Source organism: Nyctereutes procyonoides, unplaced genomic scaffold, assembly GCF_905146905.1.
Source record: "Nyctereutes procyonoides isolate TBG_1078 unplaced genomic scaffold, NYPRO_anot_genome, whole genome shotgun sequence".
NCBI classification, from domain to species: domain Eukaryota; kingdom Metazoa; phylum Chordata; class Mammalia; order Carnivora; family Canidae; genus Nyctereutes; species Nyctereutes procyonoides.
The window spans coordinates 67,698,352-67,719,087 of NW_026575046.1; the positions used below are offsets into that span (position 1 = coordinate 67,698,352).

Here is a 20,736-nt window from a genome sequence, read left to right on the forward strand (position 1 = left end):
TGCCAAGTGCAGGAGCTCAGCCCACTCCTCTGGGGAAGGGGTACTGACACTCCATGGGGAGCCCCCAACTCCCCTTTGTGGGGCATGAGCTACACAGATGCATGCTGACGAGAGATTTTTTTTTTTTTCTTCATTTCAACCTCCCCTCACCATTCCTCTGCTTTAGGGGCTACTTTCATTTAGCATCTGTAAAATTTTTTTACATGGGAACTTGAATCTCCCCTCTGAGTCCAATAGCTAGCTGGCCACTGGGATTGCTACTTATCTGAAGGGAGGTCTTAGTGTCCTTGATGAAGAGATTTTCCTAAAATGAACTCTTCATTTGTTCTAGAGCCTCTCATGTTCTAGAGACATAAGGGCAACCCACACGGCATCTGTAAGGGCCGTATATACACACTCCCTTTCTTATCATTAACCACTAGACAGTCAGTCCAATGAGAGCAGACCAGCCTTGTCCAACCAAAGTATCTCTAGTGCCTGGCACACATTAGATGGATGGATGGATGGATGGATGGATGGATGGATGGATGGATGGATGGATGAAGGATGGATGAGTGGATGGGTGGATGGAAGGATGAAGGATGGATGGGTGGGTGGGTGGATGGAAGGATGAAGGATGGATGGATGGATGGATGAGTGGAGGAGTTAAGGAATAAATGAACAAATGAAAGAAAGTTGGAAGGACATTTTCACAAAGAATTCAGCTCTCAGAGCCCAATCTCTGGGTGAGAGACTCACCTGAACCATCAGGAATGGACCTTACAAATGTTGGCAACATCTTGACTGTGGCTGTTGGATTAAAATCTCGGGAGAGGCCATTCTTCATCTCCTTCTTGAAACGAGTCATGATGTCTATCAGAGTTTCGTCGGAGAGCCGCATGGCATAGAGATACTTGTCAATCTAGGGTAAGGATAAGAAGGAAAGAGAGTGAGGCCAAGCCTGAAGAAGGTCGTTTCAGCTTGAGTCTAGCTGGGGAGGGCAGGACAGGGTGAGGTACCCGCCTGTCTAGGACAGTCCAGCTCCCACAAACTCTGATACACCACAAGATGGGCAGTCATACAATGCCATGGGCCACGTCCCTCAAAGCAGTCTTGCAAATGCTCTGAGTCCCAGTTCTTCCTGTAAAACTAGGTAGCTCCAAGTCACTTCCAATCCTCCAATGTCACATGGAAGCTGCCTTTTTGATCCCAAGCACATGCCAGAGGTGCCCTAGCCCTGCACATGACTCCTTTCCTCTGTGAGAAGTGGCTGGCTCATCCTCAAATGGATGGCAGTGTCACCAAGGTTAAGAACAAGGGTGCCAGAGCTGGCCATGGTGGGGGGGGGGTTCAAATCCCAGCACCATCACTTAACAGCTGTGTGAATTTCAGTTTCCTCAATTGAGAAACTGACACAATAAATAGGACCTAATTCACAGATGGCAATTTTAAGACCTGATGGAATGCAGAAGTCCTTAGAACACAGAAAGTGCTCAATAAACATCAGCTATTAGTATTAACGTGAGACAGTGGTGCTGGTGGGTTTCCTTGGGCCTGACTTCTAGGTAGGTGGAAACAGTGGCCAAAGGGCTGGAATCCTACAGGATGTAGGGTGGCAGGCCCAGAGCAGGGACTACTTCAACCCCACCATCCCCACGGGCCAGGGCCGGCATGCCCATACTTCCAAGCCATTCCAAGTACCCACCCAATCCGCTGCTCTTCCTGGGCACTCCCCATTTTCCTTAAGGTACCAAGGCTCCTAACCTCAGACCCTCTAGGTTGTTACTGGCCATTCTTCCTTCGTAGTATCTGCCCATTGAGTCTCTCAGAAAGAACTTATTGGGCACCTACTGTGTACCCAGCTCTAAGTCACCTTGTCTCACTCGCCATTCATTCTTTTTGCTCCTCTTTGGCTTAGGAAGCCCTGACAGCCATGTGCCTGAATTTCTCATTCCTGACTCCTGATTCCTCCACTGTAATGGTTTTCCATGTTCAATCTCTCTCCCTTCCTACCCATCCGGTACGTCACCACCACATTCACTTTCTTAAAGTACAACCCTGGTCAATGCTTTCCCTTGCTCAAAGCCTTGCCATGTCTTCCATGCCTGAGGCACCGACACTCTCCAGGTATGGCTTTGTGCTCTCTGAACTCGGGCCTAAACACCTCTACCATTCTTGATGGGTGCCTGGGCTTTCCCACCGAAAAGCCTTTCCTTCTCTTCCCAGCTATCCAAATGTCCCCTACCCTTCGAGGTTCAGATCCGATCTCACCTCCTTCCACAGATGCCAGAGCTCCTCCAGCTGGAAACGACCCCTCCCTTAGCACTGATCTCCCCACACAAAATAATCTGGATCATAGCTTTCTGTACCCGTCACCTTTACCGTGTCTGCTCTGTTCACCTTGACCTCCCAGTGCCTTGCACGCAGCCTTGCACACAGAAGGCTCCCGTGGATGGAGAGACAGATTTATGACCCAATGAAGCCAAAAAGACCTTGATGCTTATTTGCTTCTGAGAATGGCATCTCGTGTTCACATTGCAGGGTGGCTGGAAATGTCCTGACTCAAGGACACAGAGTCCCCAGCCCTAGGTCATTTCTGCATATTTGGGGCCTGGGCAGCCTTCTCACTCTGGTCTCCATGCTCTGTGCTCCCCCAGGCACTGCCTGTGTCCTGCCTCATGAATAATCAGGACATTGGCAGGAGTCCCCCAGTGTCCTCTGTGGCCAGAGACAACCCTGCCCCCATCCCTAAACTCTTCTACCATGACCACCTTTTCCCTTCCCTTTTGTGATAAAGGAATGCAGAGAAGGGCAATCAGAAACCACCAAGAGCTAAAGTAGAAATTGCCAGAATCACGGCCCCAGGAGAAGACACGCTCTGTTCTACCCCCAAGACTGGCACCAGATCAGCAGAACTTGCTGTCATGGTGCCCACAGTCTGGTGGGGGGGGGAGGCAGTCACGATACAAGTGTGTGTGAGCAGCCACAGGAGCAGGAGTCTACTGAGAAGGCTTCCCGGAGGCGTGATGTCGGAGTGTGCATCCAGGCACAATCAAAAGCATGTGTGAAGGCCAAAGGCAAGGGAGGGGGTGGTCTGAGGAAGGAACAGAAAGAAATTCAATACAGATCAAGCACAGTGTGAGGCAACTAGAAAGAGTGTGAGGAACTAAACTGTGCAGGACCTCATAAAGCACATGAACAAATTTAGACTTGATCTCAAAACACAGTGAGCCCTGGGATGACTTTAACAAGTATTCAACAATGAGATTTGTGTTTCAGAGAGATCGACTGTCGGCGAGAGAATGGGTGAGCGGGAGCAAGACTATGCAATAATCAATAATCACCACATTGCTACCCTAGCACTTGGGACACGTTCCCACTGTCACATTCCCCACCCCACCTTACATATGTCTATCTCCTCTGATAAAACATGAGTTCCCTAGGGAAAGGAACTCACCTGGTTACCTGGCACAAAAGAGGAATTTAACTCACCAAATGCTAGAATACTAGTTGATATTTATCTTATGGCTCACAGTATACGGAGTGCTTTCATATCCAGTATGTCATTTAACCTTCAAAAGAACCCGATCAGGGACACATTCTTGCTCCCCATCTTACAGATGAGGGTGCAAAAAGCAAAGTGATTAGTAGTTCAAAGACAGGGCCAAGAGAGTCAGGTCTCATGCCTGCAAGTCTAACACTGCTCCCTATAAACGTCCCCATCCCTTGGGGAAGGCCAGTTCCCCTATTCCGTGGAAGGCAAGCCCAAGCTAAGCTGCTGAGGTTTTCCAGCTGGACAGGAAGAAGCTTCTAGAAAAGGCAAGGCTCTCTGCAGCTCCACAGCCATCCTGCCTCCAGACTCAAGGTACAGGTTAGCACGGGGACACAGATCCGAGAAAAAAAAAAAAAAAAAGAGCCTAGAAGCTCAAAGGAGGAAGCAGGCTGGGGACACAGAAGACAAGCCAGCCCCCAAGCATCTATGGAGAGGGAGCTTTCCTCCTCTGGTTCAAGTTCATGAATCATTATGTGGGACAACTCCTTTTAGAAGAGATGTGGAAATGGGGGCCAAAAAGAAGGTATAAGTTGAGGCTGAGCTGGAAGTGAGCCCGAGGCCTCCTGGATCCCATCAGAATGGAAGTAAGCCCAGGGGAACCCTTTCCACCGGTCCTCGGGAGCTCAAGGAGCCTCTGATCCAGCATAAATGCTGGGGCCAGGGGTGGGCTAGCCAGGTACCCACTGCACCACCAGCCAGGTGGCACCCAGTGCAGGACTCAGTGGGTCCAAGCCATGCGGACCAGGGCCCGTTAAGCCATACAGGAAACATTGGTGCAAAGCGCAGGTCAAGAGACACTTGTAGAATATTCCCAGGGACCCAGAGTGCTTGGCGCCTCACTGAACAAGGGGCCCCGCTCCCCTTGTTTGGACCAGCCCTGCCTGGCAGCGGGCTGGGCTGCCCTGTCCACCTGGGAAAGCGGAACAGGCCATGGGTGGTGGGAGGGAAGAAGAGTGTCAGGCTAATCACTCCTGCCCAACACATCTCGGTACAGCAACCCCCTGCAAGACACTCAGCAAGACAGCAGCTGTTTCTGCAGTGGAGCCAGAAGCCCGGGAGCAGAGGATGGCAGAGGGATGCAGACCTGAGGAAGGATGACTTCTGGTCTTTGGCGCTTTGGCCAAAATGTATGGTCTTCTCAACTTCTCTGTTTCTATCCCCTCTCCACAGCATCTCCACATCCTTCATCTCCTCCGTCCCCCCTCCCTCCCTCCCTCTCACTCACACTTCCACAAACCACTGCTGCTTGGCTGCTCTGGCCCAACCCAGTGCCCAAAGAATCGCTCCTGGGCCTCCACCCCCTTCCTCGACATTCTGGTGACAGGAGGGCACAACACAGCCCATCCTCTGGAGGCTGCAAGCTGTAAGCCTCAGCCTGTGGCATATCTGTCACAGGCCAGAGGCTCCCAGGAATCCGTGACAGGAACCCTCCAGCCCCTGAAGTGCTCCCTCTCACACGCAGTAGCTGACACACGCGTGAAGGACTCCGGTCAAACTGGGAAGGGAATGGAGAGGTGCCAGGGGCTCCCAGATACCACATTGTGGGCTGGATCCCGCAGTCTCTTGGCCGAGACTGACAAGGACCCCCGTCCCATCTCCAGGCATCTTTCACTGTCCCCTGGAGGGAAGGTGCCCTAATACTGTGCCAACAGTTGTCCTGGATGGTCCGTCTTGTAGACCAAGAAAGACCAAAGGCAGCTCCCAGCAGCTCCAGAAGCTGGACCACAGCAGAAGCAGGAGGGGATGCCAGAAGAGAGAAGGCAGGCTCACCAAGCTCCTCTGGCCCAAAGCTGTCCAGCTAATGAAAGAACCCAGGAGCCCTGCCCTGGGCTAAACCTCAAACATTTCTGGGCCTGACCTCAGCCCCACCTCCTGCTCCCAACAGAACATGTACAAAAAACCAATTCAAGACCGGACATGCCCAAGTGAGCAAGCCCTTGTGGCAGGCGGCGCGGTAACCCCCAGTGACCCAGGCATTTTGAGCCCCCAGGGAAGGGGGCAGGCCATGGAAATCTCTGCTTCTGTCCTGCGCTCTCCCGCACGACCAAGAATGAGGCCGGCCAGCAGGTGTGACTGGAGGTGCCGGCACAGGCCTTTCAAGTGAACTTGCCAAGTGAGACGCTCTACTTGCAAAGAGAACTGAGGAGCTGGCAGTGGAAGGTTAAGAAAACTCTTGCTTAAGGGACAGAGCAGAAATTTCAACACCAGATTCACTTCTCTTTCTTAGGGGCACTGACTCAGGAGAGAACTGGTCCCGGGTGATTGTCACTTTAATAATAGTTCGCATCTACAGAGGGCCCTGCCCTTCATACGCAGGACTGTCACACATGTTATCTCGTCTGGGTGTCACAGAAAGAGGTGAAATGAGCTTGTGGGCCAGGGACCGGGCATGAGGCAGGCGCTAACGTTAGCACCCCTTCCACCACCATGACCTGGGTAGGTAGGCAGGAAGGACAACACTATCTCCATTGTATAGTAGAGAAAGCTGAGACCCGTGACTCACAGCAGGTCTCATGGTTTGCTAGTGGCAGCCGGATCTAGATTCCAGGTCTTCTAAGCCCTTGTGTTGGGCTTCTCCTTACGCATTTCCATGATCTCTCACGTGGTGAAAAGAACAGGGGACTGTGGATTCAAAGAACGGGGTTCAGGACCTGCCATTTATTAGCTGTGTGACTTTGGACAAGTTACTTAACCTGGCTGAGTCTTGCCTTCCTCACTTTTAAAGTGGATGATAATGCTTTCACCTCAGAGAGCTACTGGGAAAATTGTAATACTGTGCCAAGAACAAGGTAAACATCAAATAACGTTTCCCACCTTCCCATCTAAACAACCAAAAGGGAGGCCACCTCCTTCCATGCCTTGGCTAACTGGGAATCACATGTCCCTGACTCCTTTTACCTAGATACCTAGGAGAAATGCACTGATTACCAAACATTATCGACCCATTCTATAGAAGAGGCTGCTAAAGGTAGAACAGCCATATGCCCCAAACCACGGCAACTTAAAGACTCTGACAAAATTCTTCTGAAACATTGTACTGTTTTATTAGGTTGTTTGTTTGTTCTTGTTTTTTTTTTTAACTAACAGTAAGTCATGGTAACAATAAGCAATATATACTTATTAAAAAATTCACCCAACCCATAAATACATGAAAGTAAGAAGTATGAGTTCTTCCCCCAATCTTCCCAGAGAATTCCCGGCTAAGAGCTTTGTAGACTCAGATAGTTTTTCCACCTAAACACTCATACAATACAGAGCTTGCCTTTTTTATTTTGTTTTACAAAAACAGAATAATACCTGGGGGGAGGAGGTGGGAGAGGGGAAAAAAATGGAATCATAATCACTTTATCCTTTGAAATCTTAACCCCAACTTCCTATTTTCTCAAGGACCTGCCTTTAAGACTCGCACCACAGCCATACTGGATTTCCTCAGGACCCTGCCTGGTTCAATGACAAGACACCGACAGGGTAATGTGGACACCCGTGTCTGCCTCTGGGTTTAATATCCTTAGGGACTTCAGTTTTTCCATCTGTAATGTGGGCATGCTCACACGACCTTGAACTATAAAGGCCTCTCTACTTTGCGCAGCACTTTCACATACTGGTCCTCGAACTATCCTATCCAGAGAACCAGGACAGGTATCATCACTTCTACTGCCCTGAGGAAAAATCAGAGGCCAGAGAGTTTCCTCAAATGGTCAAGGTGACCACTGGTCAGCAAGAGAACTGGGGTAGACACCAAGTCCCCTGGCTCCTGGTCCTGTGCTTCTTCCTCTATAAGCTTCCTTGCTCAGCCCAGAGAGGGAGAACCCAGGCCAGGTTCTTCCTAGACCAGGGAGATGTGGGAATGCGCGTGGCATTAATGCCACAGCCCCATCCACTCTAGAAGCAGCATGGCTCCCTTGCTTCGCAGCAAGGCGTGCCACTCCTCATTCACTCTCCACCAGCCACGAGCTGTCTGACCTGTTCTCGTCTCCCTTCGTAAAACCCTGGGAGGGAAGCTGAAACCACAGTGGGCCCAAAGGTTATCCCCTGCTGTGGCATGTGGTGGCCTAGCCCCCCCTCCTCCTCCCCCCTGCCAGGCTCCTGGGGGCCCAGCCCCACCTCACTGCTGTGGGGGGCAGCCCAAGGAACCTGGGCTCCAGCCCTGCTCTTGGCACCTGGGAAGGCAGCTCCTGCTCAGCTCCTCGTGGCCACAAGAAGAGAGATTTTTACCCTGCAGGTTCCCCATAGGAAGCCTCTTCCAGCACCCGCCCACCTTCCCTCAGGCAGCCTGGGGCCCTACCAATGGTTCTTGACCCACGAAGGCCCTTCCTCACGGATCCACAGGTCCACTCTGCTGGTTCAGCCCGAAAAGGGCCTCTCCACGCCTCACCTCTTCTTTCTCCCACAGTCCACCTCCAGACTTACCTCCTCCGAGGGGCATGCCATGATCTGCCCCGCCCAACACCAGCTGCTCTTGTCCTCAACATCCCCTCGGCCGTCAGCGTCCACTATGTAGGAATTAATTTGCCCTGGTGGACACATGGCCGTGTCAGAGCCTTTCCCAGGAGCTGCAGCGACACACACATGATCTGTGCCTCCAGCTAGTCTGTGAGCACCAAGGGGACCAGCACCATGCCTTCCAGGCCCTTCACGTCCTCTGCGAAGCTCTCGGGGTGTCTTTTTCACTGCCCTGGGTGCCTGCCCTGCTGGGCGGGAAGGCCTCCGGTGACGCCTAGCCAGGGAGGTCTCAGAAGGGTTTGCTGGCTCAGATAAGGACAGAGGATCCTCTTCCCTGAATGGCCCAGCCTGTTTCCCGGACCAGCCCCTCACAACAGCCTCCTGGGGACCCACATGGGGCCAACAGCCTCTCCCTCAGGGACAGAGTGTTCTGGGCGTTCTCTAGTTCTCTAACCACCCTCTCCCCACAACATCTGCATCTCAAGGCTGAGGCCTTGGACACAAAGCCCTACAGATAACCGAGATTCTCACTCCACTCTTGAGGCCTCCCAGAGACAGCTAAATACCTGGGAGTCACCAGAGCAAATGTTTGGGAAAATAAATTCCCCTTCAGAGGCTCCTGAAAGAGGCGTGCACAAACATCACCAGAGCCAGGAGGATCCCTTCGGCATGTTAAAACATTATCAGGTTCTTTTCCTCAGGCAGCCTAGGGCCCTGACGGGGGTTCTTCACCCTCATCCACCATCTTTATGCAGCTGAACTGCGAGCTCCCTCTCAACGAGCATGGACTGGGCACTACACATTGTTCATACAACACTTCTGTTTACTCACAAAAAAATCAGGAGGAAGTTGGGATCCCTGTTCTTGATAAGAGACTGTCTGGGGAATGGAGATATTGAGTATGGACAGGGCTCATGCTGGGCACACCAACCTACCCTGATCCAATCTACACACTTGCCAGGTGGGCATGCGGGCGCCACCTTACATAGGCCTCCATCTGGGGCCATGAAATCAAGTGAAAGGCCCCAAGCACCCTACAACCGTGCACCTCCAGCTCAAGACTCCAAGCTTGATGCTCCTCCCCTCATTCCCCAGAATCCTCTTGCCAGGAGAACCAAGTAAGGGCCTTGAGGTCATGCCCAAGGTCCTTCTGGTGACCTTCATACCCACTAAGACCCAGTAATAGGTGCTTCCTGGTTGGTGAGAGAGACCAAGCTCTGGCTCAGGATGAGAGCAAAGCTGTCACACTGAACCAGCTCAAAATAAAGGAGGTACCCAGTGGCGTCAAGGGGAATGGAACCACCCTGGAATGTGGCAGGGCAAGAACAACAGGCTTAATTCTCAGCCTTGTGGTGGATGGCTTGGGCTGGGGCCAGCCTCCAGACTCACAGTTCCCAACGTCCCCAAGTACCTCCAGACAAGAGAGAGGAGAGTATCCAAACTGCAGTTTTGCTTTCACTGTGAGACAACCAGACCCTAATGCCATGGGGTGCAAATACGGCAGTGATGTGAGTAGACCTCAGGCCTCCTCCAGCTGCACTCACCATCCCCCCCATCACCTTGGACAAGTCACTGCCATCAGTAAAACAGCAACAAAGAAAACTGCCCTCTGGCCCTCATACACGGTGTAGGAGCTCCCTGGCACAGTGGATTACTCTCCCTGGCCATGCGACTCACAGTGCCTATAGGTGTACCCTGGGTGACCCACAATGACAACACCTGGCATTCATACAGTTCTGTATGCTCTCCAAGTGCTTCGACATCCCTTCTCTAATCGGATAAATGAGCAGACAGCAGGGCAAGAATCATTTACTGCATCTGACAAATAAAGAAACTGAGGCCCAGAAAGCTTGCCGGCCAGCACCACCCTGCTCAAGCTAGAAAGCTCTGTTGGAGATCATGGATTCCAGCCTCCTGATCTTACAGGTGAGGACAGTAAGGCCCAAGGACCCATCAGAACCTACCACTTTAACTACATAGTGTCTCTGCCCAAACTTTAAATTTTTTTTATTATTATTTATTTATGATAGTCATACAGAGAGAGAGAGAGAGGCAGAGACATAGGCAGAGGGAGAAGCAGGCTCCATGCTACCGGGAGCCTGACGTGGGATTCGATCCCGGGTCTCCAGGATCGCGCCCTGGGCCAAAGGCAGGCGCCAAACCGCTGCGCTACCCAGGGATCCCCTGCCCAAACTTTAGCCATAAAATTCATTATCTAGCAGAGCTCTGTTACATATGTCATTTTAAACTTTCTAATAGCCACATAAAAAAAAAAAAAAAACAGATGAAATTAATTTTATTTTTTTTATTTTTATTTTTATTATTTTTTTATTTACTTATGATAGTCAGAGAGAGAGAGAGAGAGAGAGAGAGAGAGAGAGAGGCAGAGACACAGGCAGAAGCAGGCTCCATGCACCGGGAGCCCGATGTGGGATTCGATCCCGGGTCTCCAGGATCGCGCCCCGGGCCAAAGACAGGCGCCAAACCGCTGCGCCACCCAGGGATCCCCTGAAATTAATTTTAATAACATTTTATTTAACCCAATATATCCCAAATATTATTCCCACAGCAATGCTTTTAAAATTATTAATGAGCCATTTTACATTATCTTTTTGTCACACAGAATCTTTGAAATCCTGTGTGTACTTCATACTTCATAGTACATCCCAAAGCAATCAGACTCACCATATTTCAAGTGCCCAGTAGCCGTGTGTGGCTAGTGGCTCCTGTTCTGGACAGCAGCTCTAGCATCCCCATTATGGGAGCCTTGGGTGATGGTTTCTACCAAGGGCTACTGCAATGTACCACTTTGGAAGTGTACAGCCCTGGACCACGGTCCTAGTTCTGCATGTGTGGCGAGATCTTCCCACGGGTGTCAGACAGACCTGCGGCCCTACCCTGGTCCTACTGCTCTCTGGCCACCAAGATCACATCAATTTCACTTCCTGAGGTTCACCTGCCCCGTATGTAAAACAGAGGAAGAAATGGTTACATCCAAGCTTGCTGGAAGGACTCCACTAAATCAAGCATGTGAAAGTATTTACATAGAACAGAACTTTGCAAAGGTGACGTGGTGCCTTGACAAGGACAAGGCCTGGGTCTCCTACTCCACCCCTCTCACTCATCCAAAGAGACATCAGAGAAGGCACCAGGAGTCACCAGAGGAAAGAGGTCAGATTGAGTAACAGGGCTGGGCAAACCCCAATCAAGGAAACTAGTATTAGAGGTCCTTCTTGAGGGTTAGGCACTGCCCTTGGTGGGGGTCCTCTTTTAAATGCAAACAAGGATGGGGGTGGAAGACAAATAGAAAGAGTACAGGGAGAAATTTGAAAAAAAGAAAAAGAAAAAACCAGGAAATCCCTACCATTTCACTGTGAAAGACTTTAAGACTTTATTGGGCCAATTTCCTCCCCAAGGGGAGGGAGTTAGTCAACGCTGAGCAAGGGAAGAGAGGCATGGGGTGAGCAAGCAAAGCCAAAGTGCTGGTCTTGGGGAGGATGGGGAAGGAGAGAAAAAGGCCTGGGGAATCTGGGGGGTCCTATGCCTAGCTCTGTGTCATCCCTCAACTTCCTTGCCTCTGTTTGCCTAAACAACAAAATGGGAGGGTTGGGTGTGGTATGGTGGGAAGAACATGGGTTTCTGAGTCAGGGGACCAGGTAGTGTTCCTGTCCCTATTACTAATGAACTCTGTGGTCTCTGGCAAGTCACTTCACCCCTTGGGGGCCTCATTTTCCTCACTTCTAAATGGGGACATGCCTTTCTCCAGGCGGATAAAGACAAGGCTCCCCCAGCAATGCTGCTCCTGCGCATATGCCCAAGAGGAATGAAAGCATACATCCACACAGGAAAAACATGCACACAAATGTTCACAGCAACATTATTCCTAAGTGGAAATAACCCCAATGTCCATCAATTGACAAATGCATAAACATACAGTGGTACACCGATACAACTATTATTCTGCTACAGCATGGATGAACCTTGAAAATACGATGCTCAGTGAAAAGCCAGACATAAAGGCCACATATTGTATGATTCTATTTATATGAAATGTCCAGAAGACGTAAATCCATTAAAAAAGAAGAAGAAGAAAAAGAAAAAGAAGAAGAAGAAGAAGAAGAAGAAGAAGAAAAAAAAGAAAGAAAGAAAGAAAGAAGGAAGGAAGGAAGGAAGGAAGGAAAGAAAGAAAGAAAGAAAGAAAGAAAGAAAGAAAGAAAGAAAGATAGATAGATTAGTAGATTCCAGGGGCTGGGGGGAGGGTGAGATGGGGAGTGTCTGCTTAATGGGAATGGGGGTTTTCGGGGGGGGGTGATGAAAATGTTCTGGAATTAGATGGTGGTACTGGTTGCACAACCTTGTGAACTACTTGAAGCCACTTTGTACACTTTAAAATGGGGAGTTTTACAGAAGTATTATACCTCAACTGAAAAAATAACAGGGCTCTGTCATTAGATTTGATGGGTCTGAATGCTGGCTCTTCTGTTTCCTATCTGAGCCTCAGGGTCTTTACCCAAAAGTGATCATAACAGAACCCCCCCTCACAGGGGCATCGTGGGGATATAATGCCTTCGGCAGTCCCCAGCAGTGAGTGTGACAGGCATTCCATGTTGGCTTCCATTAGTATTACTACTGATGATGAAATGAGGCCTGTGTTAGGAAAAAGACAGGCCCCCTAGTCGGCATTCAATGCGCCCTCCCCTCCAAGGTCCCCTCCAGGTATCGGCGTCTGTGGCCTGTAACCAAGCCTGGAATCAGAGGAACGCGATCCGACATTTTCTGTCCCAAAATGTCCCGGAGCAGGGACAGCGGTTTGCAAAGGGCTGGGCTGCACACTTTGCATCATTTCAGTTTTCCTGCTGTGGGGCACGGCCACCCTCTTCTTTTACAGCAGATAGTCTGAGAGAGGCTGCGGGCCTGAGTGTCCTCTAACAGAGCCTGGCACATTTAGGAGCCTGATAAGCCAGCCTGCGGCTGGGTCAGCTCCACCCAGGAAGGGAGAGGGCAGGCGGGCAGAAGCACGTGTGCATTTTTAGTTCCCGGAAAAGTTCAACGGATTCACACACACACACACACACACACACACACACACACACACACACACACGGGAGCACGAGGGGCCACAAAGAGCCCTCCCCACCTTTCCCTGCACCTGGCCCCCCCCTCCTTGGCCCAGCAGAAGTAGTAAATGGGGCTGGCGCCACTCACAGTGAGAGCTGTCGACCTCCCTCAGTGAAGCTTTGCAACAAGGGCTCTGCTTGATAAGGTAAACTAGGAAATAGCTAATTTTAAACTGCTGCTTGAGTGCTGTAAAGTGAATGGAAATGACTGGGAAGAAACAGACTCTTTAAAAATCATCTACTAAAAACATGTTACAGGTTGGACCATACCAGGGATTGGTGTGGAACAGGAGGAACTTGTACAAACTTCTGAGTGGCAGGATCCCCGGGGGTGGCAATCTGACAAAATCTTGAAAATGGGAAGATGCACACACTCCTCCACCCAGCAGTTCCATCCCAGATATACGGCCCAGAGCCCGGGGAACCGCGCGAGAAAAATCACTGTGGCACCGTTTGCAGTGTCAAACAGTAGAAACCCAAATCCCCATCAAAAGAATAGATAAGGGGCACCCTGGGTGGCTCAGTCAGTTGAATGTCTGCCTTTGGCTCAAGTCATGATCTCAGGGTCCTGGGATGGAGCTCCAAGTTGGGCTTCCTGCTCAGTGGGGAGTCTGCTTCTCCCCCTCCCTCTGCCTACCCCTCCACGCTTGCTCTCTAGCTCCCTCTCAAATAAATAAAATCTTTTAAAAAATACATAAAGTATAAATTGTGAGGTATTCACACAATGTGAGAGCAAGCGGCAGTTTAAATCGATGAAGCATAGGTGTATGGATCAATATGGAAAAATCCCAAATATAGAAGGCTGAGGTAGAAAAGGCAAGTTGCAGAAGGGTACACAGAGTACGGCATCATTTACAAAAGCTTAAAACCACATAAAGGAACACTACATACCGTTTATGGTTATATGCTATGTAATAAAGGCATAAAAACATGCACGGAAATGATAAACATCAAAATCAGGACAGGGGTGCTCTCTGAAGGAGAAACAGAATGGGATAGAAGATGGGAATGCAGGGCTTTCAGTCGAATCTCTAAAGTAATTGTAACTGTGTCTGTAACTTCTCAAACTCAGTGGTGGGTACATAGGTGTTTGTCATGTTAATCTCAATCTCATTCTTAGGCATCCTCAAATATTTCTTATTTTATTTTATTTTATTTTATTTTATTTTATTTTATTTATGATAGTCACACACACACACACACACACACACAGAGAGAGAGAGAGAGAGAGAGAGAGAGAGAGAGAGAGAGGCAGAGACATAGGCAGAGGGAGAAGCAGGCTCCATGCACCGGGAGCCCGACATGGGATTGGATCCCGGGTCTCCAGGATCGCGCCCTGGGCCAAAGGCAGGCGCTAAACCACTGCGCCACCCAGGGATCCCATCCTCAAATATTTCATAATAAAATTTGACTCCTACGTGTTGACTTGTGGGAGAGAAAATTAAAATACAGATTCCAAGTTAAATCATTAATATCAACAAAGACTAGGATTTTTCTCCTAGAGGAAAGAAGCAGAGGGAGTAAGTAAAAATAGCCCGCCGGACCCCATTCCAGATTTTCTTAAGACCTTGAGAAAGGCATGTCTCCCTCCATTGGACCTCCAGTCCCTGTTTCTAAATGAGGAATAAAATCCCTGCCTTGGGTCAGCAGCACACAGGGCAGGAGGCGGGACTGCAAGGGGGAGGTGTTGCTCTGGGACACTCAAAGGATAATAATACCTCCTGTCCTGACATCCTCATGGAGGTTTTTGAAAGATGAAATGAAAGCATACACACAGCATGTTAGCATACTTGTATGTATTATTAGATAGATAGATAGATAGACACACACACACAATTGATACCTGACATGACTGCCATAAAGTGTTCTGGGATGCTCAGAGATAACAAGCCATTAAAGAGAAAACAAAACTACATTTTGAGAACTATCCATCTGACTCTCCCTCACAAAGTTTCTAAGTATAATATTCCCATGTGTACACCTAGAGCCTGGCCTTAAGACATTCCTAAACCAGTGATTTCCCACCCACGATCTGACCACTGGCCCCTAAATGCTCTCATAGCATTCTGTGCTTTGCACTTACCGTAAGCCAGCGAACCATTACTTATGTTCCAGGAGAACAGGGATCATTTCTACCAAGTTTATAGTTGTCACCCCAGCCTAGCATAGGACTCAAAATAATAAAGGACTCAAAGGTTTTCCAAAGAAATTATTGAGTTCCCATGACCAGACTTGATTCTAAAGGTGCTCAAATGAATAAGCAGGTGCCAGCAGTCTGGCCACGCTGCTTCCTGGGCTCTGAGGTGTACGGCTGCCTCTCTATCCACAGGGGCGTCCTCAGGCATGCTCAAGCTGACTCCAGTGGCTAATTCTATCAAGCAGGAATCCCTGATTGCAGACACACACGGAGACAGGACCAAATCAGTTTTTTTTGGAGAGAGCTGCCCATGCCATCTCCAGAAAACAGCAGGAGCGTGGGAGGACAGCACAGCATGGCCAGATGTGAAAGTCCCTGGTACCCACCCGGTTTCCCAGGTTACTCCCTCACGACAGTCCCAAATTATCAAACCAAATGAAGCATTAGGGCTTCTCTTGGGGGAAGAACTCCGAAAAACATCCAAGGTAGTGGGAACAATGATTATGAGAGAAAGACTCGCCAAGGAGTGAGGCTCTTACCAGACATTTGTATAACATCAGATCAAAAGATATCTGAGGTCTTTTTTTTTATAATTTTCTAACTCTCCTTTCTCTCACCCCCTGAGCAATAAGGAAAGGGGATTTTTTTTTTTTTTTAATGCTTGCTTTTGCAGCCGGGACACATGCGCTCTGAGGAAAAAAAAACCGTGGGGACCCCTTTAACTGCTAGCATACTCTCCCCCACCTTCCTGGGCCAAGCACTCCTGGGTTCAGCTGTTGGATAAAGCACACCTGTTTGTTCACCTACTAATGGGAATTATATAGGGTCACAGGGATCCCACTCAGAGAAAACCCACCGGTCACCATTCTGACAAACTTGGAGGAAAGGAAGCTAGTCCTGCCTTTTTTTTTTTTTTAAAGATTTTATTTTTAAGTAATCTCCACATGAAATGTGGGGCTCTAACTCAAAACCCTGAAATCGAGAGTCTCACACTCTACCAACTGAGCCAGCCAGGCTCCCCGGAAGCTAGACCTTCTTAAGAGGGCAAGCTCTCACCTTGTTGGGCTCATCTTCTTCTCCCAAACAAAGCACTATGTGCACCTTCACCCTCCTCCAGGCTCTAACAGCTAAGCCAAGAGGAAGAAGCAGGCAAGATGATAGGCATGCTAAAAGTTACGGGGAGGTCAAAGGACCCAGGCTCTAGCTGCAGAACTAGCAGATGTCCGGGATTCTGATGAATGGAATCTTTCACAAGCACACACGTGCCTTCCTTTTCCTCCTAAAAGCACTAGAAGAGTAAAAGGAAAATATGCCTTGTACTTATTTCAGTCTAGTGCCGGGACACGCTTTTCCCAGCACCCCATTCACCAATATCATGCAGATGCAGTCTGGTAAATGGGGCTCCATGCCGGGAAGGCAGACACTTGGCCTGTTGCAACCTCGGATATATTTATGAGATTGAATTAGTGACATGTCTCATAGGCAATGGAGAGAGAAATGATAACCTTTTCATGATCACGTCTGTATCCTGAGCAATCCCGAAAAATCCTACCCTGGCACCATCCCCATCTTCCTTCCTCCTACCCTCAGGCCAGAAGGCAAGAAAACGAATGAAGGTTAGTGGGGGATGCCACAGCTGTCTCCAGAGCCCCGGAGCCTGTCTAGGGCTGAAGGGCTGAATCATCATGGCTACCCACGCTGGCAGAGTAGGCAGGCGAGGGGCTGTGCTCACTGGGTCCCCACTGGGTCACAGGTAGGGCCCAATTTCGGCAAGAACAGGGCTTGGAGTCCTGCACCTCCACCTGGCCTTTTCACAGTCAGCGGTGGGTAGGAAGGGCTGCTCTCTATCAAGTCTTCCGTCCCAGGAGAGAAGACGCAATCCCCCAGCATCTGCACAGGTGGGGGTGGGGAAAGCTGGCTAGGCCACTGGAACAAGCGTCCACTAGGCTCTCAGGAGGCCCAAGAAGCTTCCTGGAGACCACACCCAAGGATGACAGTGCGATGCGGCCCATCATGCAGGCCCTCTGGCAGGAATACATACATACACACACACACACACACACACACACACACACACACACACACACACCATGGGGAAGCAGTTCAAGAGGGTCCCCCATGGGGTGCAAGAAAGCCATCTCCTCAAAACTCTCCTTCGCCAATAATATTATCTGGTGGAAGCTTTGGCCTAAAGACCCTCCTCTAGCAATGTTCTGACGCCAGAAGAGTGTGGGGAGGGAATGTTAGAATCCCAATCTCAGTGCAGAAGGGATTTGAGGGCCAAATGATTCAGAAGTCACACACTCAGATGCCTCCAGGAGCCTGGTGGATAGAATTTGAGGGAAGCCACCACAGCAAGCAGGCGGCTTTGGGGCCACAGTCAATACCGAGGGCCTGATCAAATAATTCTGAGTACCATCCAAACCTCGACCCAACTTAGCTCCTGGAGGCCACACAAGCGATGGCCGGTGAGGCTGGATGATGGAAACTTAGAAGGGTCCGTCTGGGGTACCCCCTGACCCCAGTGTCTTGAGCTATATAGTGTGTGCCATGGGTAGGGAAAGGACAGTGAACTCATCGGGACCCTAACTTCCCCACTGTGAAACGGGAAGAATTTCAAGGGCACACACCACCAATCGAGAGAAGGTGAACTGTGCACAGAGGCATGCACAGCTCACAGAGCTCGAGTGGCCAGAAGGAAGCTCCACAGTGTGGCACAGCAGTGAGCATGAGTCTCACAGTCGGACAACTCTAGAGTCACCGTTGCTTACAGCTGTGATGGCCGGTGACACATTTCCAGGCCTACCTCCCAAGTACCCTACTCTGGTCCCCACTTGGCACAGGACCCAGGATCCAAGCAGCGTCCCCAGGGCCTTTGCCTTAGCACCTCCCCCTCAGCTGACTTCCAGGAGGAGCCCCTGAGGAGCTCCCAGTGGAGGGAGGGAGAGACCCGCCCTCGCTCTGCCTCTCACTCACCAGGTGACCTTGATGAGGTCACTGCCCTCAGCAGGCCTACTTCCTATTGTGCCTATTGTGTCCTACGGAGATAGGAAGAGAACTGAATGAACATCCTGCTGGCTGGCCGGGCAGAAAAATCTAGGCTTTACACTCCCGCCTCTCACCTGTAGGTATGTCCCTTGTTTGAACTCCAGTCAGACTGACTTTGTCCATCCCAGCTTGCCCCCAGCAGTAATGTCACCCATGCTGGGTGTGGGTGGGTCAGAAGCCTGTGCCAGGCCTAGTACTGGTAAAATGGGAGCTCTTCCCCACAGCCTGTTTCTTAAAAACCCGGTGGCAAAGCTGGCACAGGGGACAGACAGACCTGTAGGAGCTGCCAATGGACAGATGTTTTATGAGAGGGACGTCAAAGCCAGCAAGCCCTGCAGGTAGGGAGATGCGTCCAAGTGCAAGTACACACATGTCACAAGCATACATGTCAAGGCCTCTCTATCCGACTCAAAACATCGGCCTCCCATCCCAGCTCCCTGCGCTGGCTGAAAATTATAGTTTAAGAGAGCGGTCACGCAGAGGAATAAAAAATTCCATTCAGACATGCGGCTCCGGACCTGAGGCCCTGTGAGCAAAGTTTCCGGTGGCCTCCGCGCCCCTCCCCGTTCCGGGAAGCCCGGCGGGTCGCCCGGGTCTCGGGTTCGGGACCAGCCGCTGCAGCCGGTCGGACCGGGGCGCGGGCTTCTCGGCGGGGCCCCCCGGATGTGGGATGCCCGGCCCCCCGCCGGCCCCCCGCCGGCCCCCCGCCCCGCGCCCGCCGCCTCCGCGCCCGCTCCTCCGCCCGCGGCTCGGAACCTTCGCAGCAGGCCCGGCGGACCGGCCCCGGCGCCCGGCACGGCGCCCGTCTGACATCCAGAGCCCGGCTCAAGGGCACTGCAGCGGGCGCCCCGCTCCCGGGGTCTTCCCCCCAACACACACACACACACACACACACACACACACACACACACACACGATGGCGGGCAGAGCCGAAGGGCGAAGCCTCCCCGCGCCCCGCAGCCCGAGCCGGGCCGGCCCTGGGGGGGGGGGTGGGGGCGGAGGATGGAGGCGGCGGCGGCGGCGGCGGCGGCGGGCGGATGCCGGAATGCAGCGCTGCGGGCCGGGCGGCGGCGGCGGCGGCGGCGCGGCGGGGCTCACCTTCTTGACCTGGTCATCCTTGAGCTCGGTGAAGTAATAGGCCAGGAGCTGCGCGGCGATCATGCTGGCGGGCGCGGGCGCGGGCGCGAGGCGGCGGTGCGGGGCGGCCGCGGCGAGCAGCGGTCCTCGGGCGGCTGCTCGGCGGCTCCTCCTCCTCCTCCTCCAGCCGCGGCTCCACCCCCAAGGCCCGGGAGGCGGCGGCTCGCGCGCTCCCCGGCTCCGCGCGCCCGTGCCCGGCAGGGTGACAGCCGCCGGCCGGCCCCCGTCCTCGGCGCCCATTGGCTGCCGGCCTCCTCTGCAGCGCGGGGCGGCGGCGGCGGCGGGGCCTGGGCCGGGGCGGGGGCGGGGGCGGGGGCGGGGGGGCGCGGCGGCCGCTCCCTGCCGCTCGGGAGAGGGGGCGGCGGCGCTGCGGAGGGCCCCGCGGCCCGGCATCTCCCGGCACGTCCCCCACGTAGGGCGCCGGGCTCGGGCGCGCAGGGTCCCGCGTGGGGGCGCCGGGCCGGGCCGCGGGCCGCGGGGCGCGGGAGGAGGCGCCGCCCGACTCGGGCGGGACCAGGGCCCGGCGCCGGCCGGGGCAGCCGGAGAAGCGCGGCCCCTTCGCGCGGAAACTCGGGCTCGCCCCCGGGAGCCCGGCGGATGCGGGGCCTCCGGGGGCGGGAGCAGCCGCGGGCGCGCCGCGCGAGCGGGGCCTGGGCGGGCGGGCGCTGGGGCCGAGAGGCTGCGCGGAGCCCCGGCCGGGTCCCCGCTCCCGCCGGCTCCTGCGCCGCGCCCCGGCCGCGTCCTCCGGGCCGAGCATCACCCCGACCCCGCTCCCCGGCCTAATCTCCCGCAGGCGGATTTGTGTTGCCAAATCGAGAGCGACGCCCCACGGCCCCCGCCCGGAGTCCGGGTTCCTGGGGCTCACCCGAGGGCGCACGCCCCGGCCCCGGCCCCGGCCCCGGCCCCGGCCCCGGCCCGGCCCGACCGCCTGCCCCCGCCTTCCTCTTCCTCTTCCTCGCCGGCGTCTGGGCGCTGCCCCAGGCGTCCCTCCGAGGTGCCACCTTTTTCACTTCCCCAACGGAAGTGAGCTGGGCTGGGAGGAATCCTTAGAGAAACGTTCGGCCTTAACGAGGGGGAGGGGAGGGGAGGGGAGGGGCGGCACCGGGCGGTTAGGGGCGGCTGTGAGAGCTGCCCGAGTGTTCTTAGGTCCCTTGCGTCTGTGTGCAGGAGCCTCACTGCCTTACAAGGGGACACGTAATGAGCTCAGAATACAACCAAGTGCTTACTATCCTGCCTCAACAAGTAATCCAGTTGAGGCTCACCCCAGGCCGTGTATCTTGCCAAACTTTACACCACCGGGAAGTTGTAGATCTCAGGATTAG

At 52.6% G+C, this 20,736-nt stretch overlaps 1 protein-coding gene across 3 annotated transcripts in view; it reads right to left on the bottom strand.

Annotated features, from left to right (window-relative positions):
- Window positions 1-19,610, bottom strand: part of HK1 (hexokinase 1) — a 69,687-nt gene extending 50,077 nt beyond the window's left edge. The window contains exons 1-2 of one of the 3 annotated variants that reach the window (XM_055325228.1): window positions 19,376-19,610; window positions 739-901 (exon numbers count right to left, since the gene is read on the bottom strand). In XM_055325228.1, the coding sequence (XP_055181203.1) occupies window positions 739-901; window positions 19,376-19,438 (226 nt within the window). In that variant the 5' untranslated portion in view covers window positions 19,439-19,610. Of the gene's footprint in view, window positions 1-738; window positions 902-7,817; window positions 7,837-7,942; window positions 8,170-19,375 lie in introns of those variants that run through there. The other 2 variants (XM_055325229.1, XM_055325231.1) reach the window with 2 other exon arrangements.
- Between the last annotated feature and the right edge of the window lie 1,126 nt (window positions 19,611-20,736).